Source organism: Heterocephalus glaber, unplaced genomic scaffold (assembly GCF_053883595.1).
Source record: "Heterocephalus glaber isolate CG9 unplaced genomic scaffold, H.glaber_assembly_v1.0 deba00001465, whole genome shotgun sequence".
In the NCBI taxonomy this organism is placed as follows: domain Eukaryota; kingdom Metazoa; phylum Chordata; class Mammalia; order Rodentia; family Bathyergidae; genus Heterocephalus; species Heterocephalus glaber.
In genome coordinates this window covers 2,691,320-2,706,355 of record NW_028258312.1, presented here as the reverse complement: position 1 = coordinate 2,706,355, position 15,036 = coordinate 2,691,320, and the positions used below count along the sequence as shown (strand labels likewise).

Sequence of the window (15,036 nt, the reverse complement as noted above, 5' to 3'; positions counted from 1 at the left end):
GAGATGTAGGCTGGGTAGCCAAATCCTATCAGGTTGCAGAGGAGAGAGGCTCCATAACCAAACACCAGGTACAAGGCCAACAGCCCGATGACACCTGGAGACAAGAGAGCAGAAGTGGGTCGGGGGCCCGAGGGGCTTGCGGGAGCCCCGCCCACCCGCGGGCTCGGCCTGTCCGGGCGTTTTCCTCCCCACTCGACTAAAGAGAAAAACAAACCACTGGGAGGCTGGGCCTGCGCCTCCGCGGGGCGTCGCCGCGGTTCTGGGGAGACCACAGTCTCCACCTTGTACCTTCTCCGGGGAGTCCGGGGCGCCCGGGACCCCGGCACGGCCCGCAGCCCCCTCCCGGAAGCTCCGGGTAACGGACAGACAGACACGTCAGCGCCGCCCGCCGTGCCCCGGGCCCGGTCCCCGCCCGCCCCAGTCCTCTCCCGCGTCCTCCCCGGCAGCTGGCGCTGTGGCGCCCTCGGTCCCGGCCACGCACCGAGCGCGATGAAGCTCCGGTTCACACCGGTCTTGGCCTCGAGCTTGGCCAGGAGGTCAGTCATGCAGTTCTTCTCGTGCAAGAACCGGTCGAACCTCTCCCTCATGGCTGCAGACATGGCGAGGACACCGCGCCGAGAGCTGCCTGGACGCGGAACTCGAGGACTAAAGCGAGGACCGCAAGGCTGCTACTCGACTCTCCGAGCGCCCTCCACCCCGCCAGGCCACGCCTCTCCCTCGAGCCCCGCCCCCTCCCCTGCGGGGCCTGCGCCTCTGTCGGACGGCTGCCGGGTAGCCTGGCTCTTAGTATCCCTAAACCTTTGAGAGGTAAAAAAGGGAGAAGCTTATATTTTGTGTCTTTTGTCGATACCTGTCTTAACTCAACAGGTAGGAAAAGACACGGAGGAAGGCGTGCTTATTGCTCCCGCTAGCAATTTAGTGGGACTGGTTTGGTGACCTACACTGCTGTGCCAAACCTGCTAAGGCGTTTTTAATCTAAAAATGGAAATGTATGACCATCCTAAAAGGACTCTGTGGAAGCAGGCCTGCCTTGTCTCGGTGCAGGGCTTGACATCGCCTTTCTGGCCTACAGATAGTGGGCTGCTTGTGAACCCACACACACACACACACAGCCTCCCCTGGGGTCGTCCTTTGCACGCCCAGCTCTCCTGCACCTCCTGCGGGCTTGCCTTGGGCTGAGCTGACTCCGATCTCGTGGAAATGTTTCCAAAGTCTCTTAGTACAGTCGAGAGCTCGCACATCCTACACACAAAAGCACCCTGAAAAAGAGAGGGATGGGGCCGGGGATTTAGCTCAGTGGTTTCACCGCCTGCTGCACAAGCGCAAGGACCTAAATTCGATCCCCGGTACCAAAAAGGAAAAAAAAAAAGAGAGAGAGAGAGGGATTGGAAGGCCCAAGCTCAGGCCTTAGGCTTAGGGCCCGACCTCCCTCTGCTTCCAGCACCTACGCTCAAGCTCTTGTGGCCTCGCATCCGTATTATTTCAGGACAGGCCTTGGAATCACTCTGCCTCCTGTTCTGCACACTGCTGCTGACTTTTCCTCATTGCACAAGGCTCAAGACTCCCCAGTGCTCACGGCCAGAGCTCCAGTTTCTAAACAGCACATTCAAGACTTTATGAACAAACTGGCCCCATTATTCCCTCCATGTCCTCCACAACCCCTCGCTGTCAAACTGATTTAATTACTGCACTGTCTTCCATTTCTGAAAAATAAGTAAAATAATCTTGCCCACTCATAGCTTTTTTTTTCTTTATGCAAATCATCCTTCCTTCCTCCCTTCTTCCCCAGAGCATCTTAGGTCAGCCTTCTCAGTTACCCCCACCAACACCCAGGCAAACCAGTGAACGAGTGAGACCATGTAGAAAATGAATGGCATTATTGGTGCACCCTCCCAGCTTCACAGTCTGTTTCTGTCTTTTCACCTACAGTTAATTCTGTTTTTTTTTTTTTTTGGTATGGGGTATCAAACTCAGGACCTTGTACTTATGAGGCAGGTGTGGCTCCACTGAGCTAAATCTCCGGACCTCAATAAGTTTTTAAATGAATGTTTCTCATGTATGTGACTGCATCAGGGGGTGCATGATAACTGGATTAGCACCTAATTGGATTAGAGTGGTTCTGGTTACTGAAGACAGAAACCCCTGCTGGGGCTGGTAGCCTGCATGGAATAAAAAGGGAATGAAAGAAGAAAGGCTGCTGCTTGATGCTTCCTATCTGCCCTTTCAGGAACTGTTACTCCTCTGCAATGCCCCTCTGCCTGCCTTCCTGCCTAGGAACCAGCCAACTATGGGCTGAAACCTCTAAAATATGTGACCTAAAATAAACCTTTCCTCCTTTAACTTGGGGGTATTGGGTATTTCATCGTAGCAAAGAGAAAAGTAACCAAGAGAATATCCTTATGAAAATGAGAAATCTAAACTGGGAGACAGACATGCACTGATGGAAGATGATGTGGAGACACAGGGAGAAGGTGATCCTCCACAAGCCAAGGAGAAAGCCTGGAACAGATCCTTCCTGCATAGGCCTCAAGAAGGTGCCAACCTTGCTGACACCTTGATCTTTTGTTTGTTTGTTTTGTTTTGACACAGGGTCTTGCTACGTAGGTTCAGGCTGGCCTTGAACTCATGGCAACCATGCTGCGTCAGCCTCCCAAGTGCTGGGATTACAGGCCTGTGCCATCATGCCTGGCTTGACACTTTGATCTTGGACTTTAGCATCCAGAACTGAGACAATATGTATGTATGCATGTATGTATGTATATACTAGGGATTGAACCTGGGGTTTTGCACTGAGCTATGGCCCCAGTCAGTTTTCAAAAAAAAATTTTTTGAGACAGGGTCTTGCTAAATCTCTAAATTGCCCAAGCTGAGTTTAAACTTTTGATACTCCTGCCTCAGCTTCCCAGAGTACTAGAATTATAGGCATCCACCACCACACCTGACCTACATATCTATTATTTAAACCATGTGTGCTGTTTGTGGTACTTTGTTACAGCAGCTCTAGCAAACTAACATAATTTTCTAGCAAAATAACTGAATTTTGAACTTCAACCAGTTGTGAGTTTACATAATTTCTTACTGAGTGCAGTAATTATTCACATCTGGAATTTGAGATTATTTTGGGTACTTTAAATGATTTCCAGTTTGATAGTCTTATTTATTTTGAGCTCAGAAGCAATATCCTATTAAGTATCCAGATCAGGTTTTAAAAACTGGGTGGTTGAACTAAGGGCCTTCACACTGAGATATATCCCCCAGTCTTTTTTTTTCCCCCCTCCTAGACAAGGTCTCACTAAGTTGCTCAGGTTGGAACTTTCAATCCTTCTGTCTCAGCCTCCCAGAGGGCTGGGATACAGGTACACATCAAGCTCAGCCTAGATTTTTTTTTTAATTTTTATTTATTTATTTATTTTTTGGTACCGGGGATCAAACTCAGGACCTTGCACTTGGGAGGCAGGTGGTGGTACCACTGAGCTAAATCCCCAGCCCAATCAGCCTAGATTTTAATCACCTCCTGACATTTGTCCTACATCAACTATATAAGGAATGTCTGGAAGAATACTACTCATTTGGATTTCTTTTAAGTTTTCTTCCTCCCCAATTTTCTCCTCACTTAGATTCTAAGTATCTTCTTTCCGCCATCATTCAACAAAACACCGGTGAGGTACAGCAGCACAGTAAGGCAGAGCATGGGCGGCTCCATCTGTCCAGTCTGTATGGACTGAAGCCCAGCTTTGCCCTTTAGCTGTGTGACTTTGGGCAACTTATGTGAGCTCTCGTGTCTCTGTCCTGTCATCTGTGAAACAGGAATTATACTGGGACCTGTTTCACGGGGTTCTAATGATGATTAAATGAGTTACATTTGTAAAGTTTTTAGATGAGTACCTGGCACAAAGTGTTTGCTAAATAATCTAAGGAAAGAAAAGAAAAAAACCAGCCAGGTGCTAGCTGTCGAGAAAGAAAAATACTACATAATTCTTGCCATCAGGAAATTACAATCAGATTGAAGGAATGTGGAACCCCTTAGGCTCATGAATTCTCACTGCAAATCTTAGACACTTTCACAGATGAGAAGAGATGCTGACTATACAAACCCAGCCTTATGCCTCAGATTATTTGCCCACTCCTCCTTACTGAGCATATCCCACACCCTAGACAGACTCGGGAACCAGACAGACCAGGTCTGTGGGAAGCCATGGAGAACGTGGCCTGGAGCAGGAGGAGGTTGACTTTGGCAGTTCCTAAGAAAGCAGTCGAACCAGCATCGGGCCACACAGTACTATTTCTCCAACTTCCCTCAGAGAACGGAGATTCCGCTGGAGAACCACGATCAGGTCATTTCTTAGTTATCTGAAGTCATAGCACACTTTTGTTTTGACCTCATCATCTATATCAGGAAGAAGCAGAGCATAATTTGCTGGATAATCTCATTACCTTCTTCCACCTTCGCCTTTGTAGGCCCCCCAGGTTTAGGCGTACAACAGCACCAAGCAGCCTCCCATGTGCCCCAGGAGACCCTCGGCCCCTAAGACCCAGCCCCGCGGGCGCCCTCTGCTGGGGGACGTGTCCGGGACATGCCTTCTAAAACAGGAAAAGAGGAAGGAAAGCCTGAGCTCAGACTTGCCAGACAATAAAAGAAAAACGTGAAGGTGAGTATATAATTTAAGAAATAAAATGTGAAAATTATTGTGCTTCGTTGAATACACTTGAATTATATTTTGTTTGCCTCCTTTTAAAAAATTTTCTACTAAAAATATGGATAAAGCATTTTATTGTATTTCATTTATTAAATAGGAAGTTTTTAGAAATTACTGCTCACAATTGAGAATAAACCAATAGGGAACAGTCTTTAATTTAGTAAAAGTATTTTTGTTCTGAAATGAAATTCCATACGTCATTGCTACTGCACATATATCTGGAGATTTTTCAACAGGCATAAAAACACCCTTTCAAGGGCCGGGGATTTAGCTCAGCAGCACCGTGCCTGCCTCGCAAGCGCAAGTCCTGAGTTGGATCCCCAGTACTGGAAAAAAAAATACACTGAGACAAAACACCCTTTCTTTCACTCTTTCATTTCTCTAATGGCACCCACACAAGGGGACAAAGTAGAAAAACAAATCATTGACAGGTTATTTCTCTACGCTCACAACCAGTTAGTCCAGTTTGGGAGAAACCTGGGGGAGGAGTGATGGAGTCCATCCTGGGCTGTTCACTGGACCTAGGGTACAGGTCGAGGCATGGAGAACAATCTGGATTCACCTCACAGCCTACAGGGTTCATGCCATTTTGCTTTTCTTTTTTTTTTTTTTTTTTCCCAATTTTGCTTTTCTACGTCAAAGAGGACCATTTCCTTTCATGACTAGGCATCAAGGAAATTTAGTTAATTTAAATAAGAAAAATAGAACAAAAAAGGAAAAGAAAAAATATGAGAAAAGGAAAAAAATAGAAACAAAGTCTTTGCAAATAGGGAGGGGTGGAGGGGGTAAAGGGAGGGCAGGGGAATGGGGAAAAAATAAGAACCAAGATGCATCATGTAAAGGTACAAGCACCCAATGATGAATGTAACTGTATTTTATACCTAAAATGTACCAATAAAGTTAATGGGGAAAAAATATTTTATAACAAAACTGGAACAAAACTTTAATTCTCTTATGGGAAAAAAAAAGAAAAGAAAAATAGAATAACTGTGAGTATTCTGTTACTACTGTACCACATTACCACAAATTTAGTGGGTTAAAACAACATAAATTTAGCTTGGTGTGGTGATGTGCCCCCGTAATCCCAGCGCTATGGGAAGCTGAGGCAGGAGAATTGCAAGTTGGAGCCTGGCTAGGGCAATTTAGAGAGGCCCTGTCTATAAATAAGTAAACAGGGCTTGGGATGTAGCTCAGTGCAGAGGGCCTAGGTTCAATCCCCAGTCCTGCAAAAAGAAGTAAATAAATTTATCATCGTAGAGATCTCTGTCAGAATTCCAACACAAGTCTCACAGGGCTAAAGTCAGTGTTGAGTTTGTTCCTTTCTGGCGGATCAAAGAATAATCAGTTTCTTTACTCATTTTGAGTGGTTGGCAGAACTCAGTTCTTGTGGTTGTAAGACTGAAATCCCCATTTCCTTCATTTTCACAACCAGAGCAAGTTGGATCCCTTACACACTTCAAATCTTTCTTCATTTTTTCTTGTCTCATCTCTCTGACCCATCTACTTTCCACTTCCGCTGTTAATGACTCATATGATTAGATTGGGCTCACTCACATAATCTAGGATAATCTCTCCCCTTTAAAGATCTGAAACCTTAATCATATGGGCAAAGTCCCTGGGCTATGCATTATGGTTTGGATCTAGAATGCTCCCAAAGGTCCATGTGTTAAAGACTTGGTCCCAAGCTGGTACTATTGGAAGTGGCAGAAACATTAAGAGGTGGGACCTACTGAGAGATTTTAGGTCCCTGGGGGCTGCTCTTGAAGGGACTGTGGAATCTTGGTCTCTTCCTCTCTTTTACTTGGCCTCCCTGACGGGCTCTTCTCCACCATGATGTGTTGCCCCATCACGGGCCCAAAAGCAATGGGACCAATCAACCATGGGCTGAGCCCTCCAAAACTATGAGCCAAAATAGGCCTTTCCCCTCTGTAAGATTATCTCTGGTGTTTGTTACAGTGATAAGAAGCTTGCTGACACAACATGAGGTAACATGAAGCTCTGGATAGGATGGTGACACTGGGGTTGGGAGGAAGGTTCATTATTCTGCCTACCACAATGGCCTTACATGGAGGACCTGTATCTAGCCTCAAGGTCCCTGGAACAAATGAAATGTTGGGGTCAGACATGTCCTGGAGTTCTTTCATCACATCAAGGGCCGAGCCAGGACATGACACAGGGTAAAGGTACAGGCCCTGGAGCAGATGCCCCGGCCCCAATACTTACTAGCTGTGCACTCTTGAGAGTGTTCTCAACCTCCAAGAGTCTCATTTTTCTTAGCCTATACAAGGAGGATAATGTCAGCATTTATCTCATAGATTGTTGGGATAAATGATACTGCATGCATCTATTTTATTGAGGGCCTAGCTTCAAGGAATGCTGAAGAAGTGTCAGCTAATCCAAGAGACTCACACAAAATGAAACAGAAGCCAGGTATGTGGCATATGCCTGTAACTCCAGGAGTGAGGGAGGCTGGGGCAGAAGGATTGCAAGGTAAGAGTCCCACCTTGGCAACTCAGCAAGACCTTGTCTCAAAACTAACAAATAAAAAGGACTGGTAGTAGAGTGCCCTGGTACAGGACAAAAGGAGGAAGAGAAGGAAGAAGAAGAAAACAGTTATAAGAGCTAGGGATTTAGTTCAGTGGTGCCGCTGCCTGCCTCGCAAGTGCAAGGTCCCGAGTTTGATCCCCGGTACCAAAAAAAAAAGAAAGAAAGAAAAAAGTTATGAGTTTATACCTAAAATTCCAACATTTTGTCTAATTACTTTGATTCAGGGATTTATCTGTGAAAGTCAAAATACTCTAGAAGTTAGTCCATGTCACTGATAATTTGACTATGGTAAAGAGAGAGAGAAAAAGAAAATATATATTGAGCACCTACTTTGTGTTAGTTTGTGTGATGACATTTGGGGGAGCTCATTATTCTGCCTCCTGTGTGTGACGGATCTGAGAGCATATTTTGGGTGGGGAGGGGCAGGTGCCTGGGGACTAAAGCAGGCGGCTTTTCCATGGTTACAAAGAAGTGGAACTAGATTGTTTAATTTTTCTCTATGGCCAAGGGAAATGGACCACCCAGGCTTGCACAGATGAGGACACCCATCAGGGAGCCCAAAGCCAAGCTGTTCCCTGGATGCAGCCCTCTGCCACTTAGTCTGCAAGTGCTTCCTGTCTCTCCTTGGTCTCTGACTTGCAGCCTGCTTTGGAAATGACTTGGCCCACACTCCTCCAGCTCTTGCGCATCAATCAACCCATGACTGTACGGGCTGACTCAAGGACGTGCTTCTTCCTTTCAATACATAAAGAACTTTTGTCTACGATGAGCTCTGCCATGCAGTTACTTGATTACATAGGCTTTTGTTTTTTGCCCAGGATGGTCTTTCTAAAAATTGATGCTAAAAAAAAAAAACCCTGAATGCCACTGATTTCATACTTCAAAATGATTCAAATGGCAAATTTCATGTTATATGTATTTTACAATAGAAAATAATCAGGCAATTAATTTTTAAAGATATGGTACAACTCCAAGATATTCCACAGTAAAAATATTTTTGATTAAAGTATACTCATCAAAAAAATTAAAATAAATAAGTAATAAAATTGATAGTAAGGTTAATTTATAACCAGGTAGTATGGGGGGGTGCGTGGAGTAAGGTTTAGAGAAAAATAGACAGGCTTTTCTTCCCACACCTTTTTTCCTAACAACTCTTTATCTGTCTGCACCATAACAAAACACCCTGCTGAAATGGGAATTCATTGGTCTAAAAAAAAAATCATAGTATACTGTCTAAACACCACCACCCACTGTGCATATCATCACAAGCTTCATAAGATTTACTGAATATCACAAATTGAGCCTTTGATTTGATAAATTTGATAACTTTTTTTGTTTAGTACTAAGGGTTGAACCCAGGTCCTTGCACTGAGCTACATCCCCAGCACTTTTTAAATTTTTTCCTTTCAATACAGGGTCTTGCTAAGTTGCCCAGGCTGGCCTTGAAGTTATGATTCTCGTGCCTCAACCTCCTGAGTAGCTGGGATTATAGGTGTCCATGGCCCCACCAGGCTAATTTGATACTTTTGATGATCATTCTTATACAATAGTTTGGATTTGGAAAGATCAATAGCTAAAATTGTAACTTTTAGCTTTGTACAATAGTAACTGAATTGATAAATTTAACACAGTATAACCAACCAGTCTATATCACATACATATTTGGTGTGTTCATAACCCAATACACTGGCATATGAAGCAGATCAATGGGAGGAGGGGTTGCCATTTCTGGATTTTGGGGAATGTATTACATCCGACTTGTGTCTTTAACATGCAGGAAGACCATGAGACTATTTCATGCCAAGTTCACAGCTTTTATTTAATATTAAACAATGCCATAAATTGGAATAAATGCAAATATGCTAAATAAATCATAAAAGACTTAAGGGTAAATTGAAGTGCAAGATAAACAGTTGTCTTAACAAAATAAAACAAACTGGGTCAATTTTGGAGTGATATTTTTATTTTTCCAGGGGTTTTTTGGGGGGGGTACATGTTTGCAATACATGATTACACTCCTTGTGGGGAATTGGTACATGTGCATATCAATTCTTTTTTCATCCTCTTTCCCTCCCTTCCATCACTTGATCCCCTTCCCATCTGAAAAAGATCTGTCTCCCTATTTCCTATTATCTCTTTATTTGCTCTTTATTTATATCTTGGGTTTCTTTTATAAAAGATACTACGCAATATTTAAGCTTGTGTGTCTGATTTACTTCACTTAACATGGTCTCAAGGTGCATCCATTGTCCTATAAATGACTCAGGTTTATCCTTCTGTAAGGTAGAGTAGTACTCCATTGTGCATAATTGCCACATTTTCTTTATTCATTCATCTGTTGATGGGTATATAGCCCACTTCCAAGATTTAGCCATTATGAATTGTGCTGCAATAAACATGGGTATGCATGTATCACTGTAATATGATGTCTTTAACTCTTTTGGGAAGATAAGCAGAAGGAGAATTTCTATTTTTAGTTTTCTGAGGAATATCCATACCAATTTTCACAGTGGTTGTACTAGTTTACATTGCCACCAACAATGTAGAAGCATTCCTTTTTCCCCCAAAGCCTCACCAGCATTTGTTATTATTTGACTTCTTGATGATGGCCATTCTTTCTGGGACAAGATGGAATCTCAGTGTTGTTTTAATCAGAATAATATTTTTTAAATAAATCACTTTTAAAGATTCTTCAAACCACTTTTTCAATTTGTATTAATTCAGAGGAAAACTTTTAGAAAATCACCCTGCAAAGCTTTTGTACATAGAGAGGGGAAGGGGCTTGGAGGGAAGGAGAAAGGGGAAAAAAGAGGCAGGATGTATCGTGTACAGGTGCAAATTCCCTATGACGAGTGTTATCATTATGTATGCCAAAAATGTACCAATAAATGTTTTTCTATAAAAAAAAAAGGGCTGGAGATATAGCTTGTATGAAGGTCCTGAGTTTAATCCCCAGTAAAAAAAAAAAGTCACCTTGGGCTGAAGATCAGCATCAGTTTATATAGTGTGATTTCTTTTCATTTGCCTTACATTATATCTACACCAAGAGAGGAAGGTGGAGACTTATGCAATTATCTTAGAATTTTTCTAATAAAAACTTTATTAATAATTACTTGCCATAGACAGCCCAAGCCATGACCTTTCAACAGAAGATAATTGGACACATCTAGATTTTTCAGGGCAACTTAGTTTGAGACCAAGGAATAATCAGGGCTGTTTTTTGTCAAGTACAAAATCAATTTCATAATGCACTCCTCCACACTGGAAGTCCCTTCTCATCAATATTGGATCTAATTACTTAGATTTACTATGTTAAAGATTTTACAATATTGTATTTCCAGAAGGCTAATGAGTCACAAGTGTTTAATATCCATCCATTCATTTAACTGCTATTTACTGAGCACCTACTATGGTACCTGCAAGGCACTCAAGATACACCAGGAACCACGATATTAACACCTGATCTCTATCATTGAGAGTTTGAAAGAAACTTTAATACCTCAACCTAGTATTTTTTTTGTCTCCCAACTTATTTTTGGTACCAGGGATCAAACTTGGGACCTTGCGCTTGCAAGGCAGGCAGTGGAACCACTGAGCTAAATCCCTGGCCCCTCTCAACCTTTTTTTAAAATGAATTTTATTTTATCCCATTCCCGCCCTCAAGCCCCTCCCCTCCCTATGTAAAAAAGCTTTGTTTCCATTTTTTTCCTTCTATTTTCACTTTTTTCTTTTCCCTTCCTTCCTTTCTCCCTCCCTCCTCCCTTGCTCTCCTTCCCATTTGAACACTCTCTTCCCATTTCCCAATATCTATTATACATCTCAGTTCTTATTTTTGCATTCAGTTTCTCACACCAGAGAAACAATGCTCAACCTATTATTTATATTTGTCTCATCACTAAGGGAAATCAATTCTTAAATCCCTCAATTTGACCCTTTTTTAAAACATCAGATGTAATTTATTCTCTTTATCACTGTATTCTGCTACCAGAAAATCTTTTTAAATGCCTCTGCTTTTCTTTTCCCCTTTTCCCAAGCCTGGGAAGAGTTGAGAGAACAGAGGCTGCTTCCTGGTTGAGTCATCATTTGCTACATTATATAATAAATTCATAAATACTAACAGTGGAAAAAATTAAACAGTGGGGGGAAAAATCCACTGTTCATCTTCTAGTCCTACAAGTTTTCCCTAGCAATGTCAACTGGGAAATGGTCAGACCTGTGAAGACCAGGAGAGAGCTAATCAGTGGCCTGACCAAGCATCTCATAATGATCTCTTTTTATTCTATAGGGAGACACTTAAAACTGTATACACAGACACCTCAGTATTTTACTTTAGTGCAAAACGTGTCAGCAGTTAGCAACTGTTTGTTACACCACAGATGTAATATCTGTTAACAATGAGATTGCGGCATCCGATCCCATGTAATTCTCCCATGTTGGGCTACTTCGCTCCCTTAAGAAAACGCACTGGACCAATATGCTATTTTCTGACAGAGGCATTAGTTTTTGTCCATTTTTATGAACTGAGGAGAGGAAGGGTGGAAGTTTATCCCTGAGTATGAGGAAGCTTGGACAGTTTATCTCTAAAAAATACCAACTTTTTAAAGCACAATTTTACCCTCTTATTTACATTAGTATAATTAGACCAAAATCTAAATGCTAGTCACACTGTTAAAAGTAAACAGTCCTCAGGGCTGGGGATTTAGCTCAGTGGTTCCGCAAGGTCCCGAGTTCAGTCCCTGGTAGCACAAAAAAAAAAAAAGTAAACAGTTCTAGTGCCATTAATAATAAAACATAAATTTGACAAGACAAATGATGGACATATTTAAAGAAAACTGAAGACATAATAGACTTAAGACATATTCAATATTATAAATGTTAATTCTCCCCAAATATATCTGAAAGTTTACCACAATTTAAACATTTGAGATTTGCTAAAAATGATTCTAAATGTCACCAGTAAGAAGTTTTTTTGTTTTGGGGGTTTTTTTTCTTGGTACTGGGGATTGAATACTAGTAGGAAATTTGTAATAGGGCCAGGGATTTAGCTCAGTGGCACCCCATACCTGCCTGGCAAGCGCAAGGTCCTGAGTTTGATTTCTTGTACCACCCCCCCAAAAAAGAAAGAAATTTATAACATACTGAAGTAGTGGTAGGAACATCTCAAAAAACGAAAATGAGGAGAGCTTACCTTGTCACATATATAGCTACAGTAATTAAAACCACAGGTCCTGCTGCAAAGATGAACAAATCAGAGAAATAACAAATCAGAGAAATAGAACAGACTAGTACATACATGAAACTAGCATGTGCTGTTGTTTACATGCGTTCCCTCCAAATTTCAGATGCTTCATATGATGGTAAGAAAAGGTGGGGTCTCTACAAAGTGATTAGGCCCTGAGGGCTCCTTTTTCATGAATGGGACTGGGTAATGGGTCTGACAGAGGAGTGAGTCCCATTTAACCCCCTCCATCTTCTGCCATGTGAGATCACCACACTTCTCCTGTGGAAGACACAGGATCCCAGGCACCATCTTGGAAGCAGAGAGCAGCTCTTACCAGACATGAAACCTGCTGGCATCTTGATCTTGAACTTCTCATCCTTTAGGTCTGTGAGAAAATAAGTATGTCTGTCTATCTGTCTTCTTTCCTTTCTCTTTCTTTTTTTAAAAAAATTTTTCTCTTTCCTTCTTTATTTCCCTTTTTTCTTCCTTCCTTCTTTCTTTTTTTCTTTTTTGGTGCTGGGGATTGAACCCAGGGCTTTAAACATGCTCAGCATTTGCTGTACCTCTAATTCACATCCTCAATCTGTATTACCCAACCTCAGGTGTTTTGTTATGGCGGCACCAAAGGACTAAGACAGTATGTGAAAAAAAAAAAAAAAGTGGAAGACCCTGGCAGGGAAAGAAAGAAAACAAACACAAATCAAAAAGTCAAAAAACAAACCTGGAAAAATACCTTATATACATATCACAGACATAACTTCATATGTAAACAGTTATGTAAGAAAAATATGAAAATCCTAGAAAAGTAAATAAACTACACGAATAGGACAAGTCACAAAATAAGAAAATATAGAACAAGCATGGGAAACATGTTCCATGTCACTTGCAATAAAAAAACTGCTGATGAAAATAATGAAATAACTGGACTTCGTGGCTCACACCTGTAATACCAGCACTTGGAAGGCTGAGGCAGAGGACTGACACGAGTTTGAGGCCAGCCTGGGCTACATAGTGAGTTCAAGGCTGGCCTAAACAATAGCAAGACCTGTCTCAAAAAAGCGGGAAAAAAAGAGAAAAAAATCATGTATCTGTGAGTCTAGATATGGATCTATATCTGTATCTATAAACACAGGATTTGTGAACAAAATATGGGTATATCTATTATTCAGTAATTTCTTTTTTCATTCTATAACATATAAAGAATATCTATGATTATTATTTTAAAAAATAAGGTTATAAAACAACATATATAAAGGGACTCTCCTTTTGTAAAGTGTATACAGGCAAAGAAAAAAGTTTGGGTCCCTCAGTGGAGAGAGTACACATGATTTTTATTCTTTTCTATGTTTATCTTCCTGTTTTTAAAACTTTTTAAAATAGTGAGTTGTTTTAATAATGAATTGCTAAAGTTTAAAAAAGATAACTATACCTTTATTATTATTGTTACTTTTCCATATTATTTTTATAACTAGAAGGAAATGTTTTCATTACCAAGAAAAAAAAAACAGTATTAGGGGAAAACATGAGACAGCATATTGCTCCTATAACCTCCTGTCTCCGGCCTGCAAGTATTTTTTATCTCTGTTAATCAAAATATGAGCTACATAAACTATAAACTTAAGGTGATTTGTGAGTACATTTAGGACTTCTAAATGAAGCTGCAGCTTATTTTTGTGATTTTATTGATTCGATTATTTTTAAGAAATCCAGCAATAACAGGACAAACTGAAATAGCCGCAAGGGGAAGAAACGAACCACAATTTTTTTGTCATTTTTTTTTGTTGTTGTTATTAGTATCAGTGGTGAGATTGATTTCCTTCTCGCATGCAAGAAAGTGAACTGTAAATCAAACCTGCCAGGAGGCAGCGCCGCAGAGCCCAGTCCCTTTCAGCGAACAGCACGCGCGCCTCAGGGTCCTCTTCCGACTCTTCTAGTCTCCTACACCGCCCCAGGAGCAGAGGGCTCGCGCAGGCGCACGAGCTAGGTAGGGCGCGCCGCGGAACTATTGCGCAGGCGCGGCAGGCTTGCCGTCGAGCCAGCGGTGTAGTCAGGGTTCGCCATGGTCGAGGCGTCTCGCGGTTACCGAGGCGGTGAGAACAGTCCTCTTGAGGAATAGTGAGGCAGGGCCTATCTGGCTTTCCAGATACCCAGAAAGGAGGTCTTTGGCCGCACTTCTCCACTCCTGTGAGGCATAATGACCGCCGGTACTTTGGCCCACACTACCACCGTGGAGAAGCCAAAAGAGACAGAATCCCCTTTCCCAGAGAGGGAAAATGAAGTCTCGAAGAAGACGCGGCGCTCTCACTGTGCCCGAGGCTCCCCGAGGCGCTTGAACGCAGTGCAGTGACTGTCGCTGGGCGGGTCCGCCAGGTCCTCTCCAGACCTGGGAGTTGCGCCTTTGACCGAGCCCGCCCGGGGCCTCCTCCCTTAGGCGCCTTCAGAGTCCGAGAGGAAAACGATTAGGGACGCAGGAGGGGGTTATTTATTTGTATTTTACTCTGAAGACTGACTGGTGGGGAGACATCCATGTTATAGAGCCTGTTGGTATATGTAGCCATAAAATGATTGCCC

General features: G+C 42.4%; 2 protein-coding genes and 1 long non-coding RNA gene across 4 annotated transcripts in view; 2 read left to right on the top strand and 1 right to left on the bottom strand.

Annotated features, from left to right (window-relative positions):
• Reep5 (receptor accessory protein 5) overlaps positions 1–721 on the bottom strand; it is a 38,975-nt gene extending 38,254 nt beyond the window's left edge. The window contains exons 1-2 of the mRNA XM_004841792.3: positions 482–721; positions 1–94 (exon numbers count right to left, since the gene is read on the bottom strand). Of these exons, the coding sequence (XP_004841849.2) occupies positions 1–94; positions 482–599 (212 nt within the window). The 5' untranslated portion in view covers positions 600–721. The remainder of the gene's footprint in view (positions 95–481) is intronic.
• A 1,516-nt stretch (positions 722–2,237) lies between these two features.
• Positions 2,238–10,390, top strand: LOC110348526 (uncharacterized). Of its 2 annotated transcripts, none has more exons than XR_015438920.1 (3): positions 2,238–2,736; positions 4,459–4,649; positions 7,753–10,390. It is a non-coding gene; the product is annotated as an uncharacterized LOC110348526 (long non-coding RNA). The 2 variants fall into 2 exon arrangements; XR_002393845.2 differs by lacking the exon at positions 2,238–2,736 and adding an exon at positions 3,831–4,334.
• Positions 10,391–14,524: 4,134 nt separating this feature from the next.
• The window catches only part of Pkd2l2 (polycystin 2 like 2, transient receptor potential cation channel), a 29,391-nt gene continuing 28,879 nt past the window's right edge, over positions 14,525–15,036 (top strand). The window contains 1 exon segment of the mRNA XM_021255681.2: positions 14,525–14,555. Within this exon segment, the coding sequence (XP_021111340.2) occupies positions 14,525–14,555 (31 nt within the window).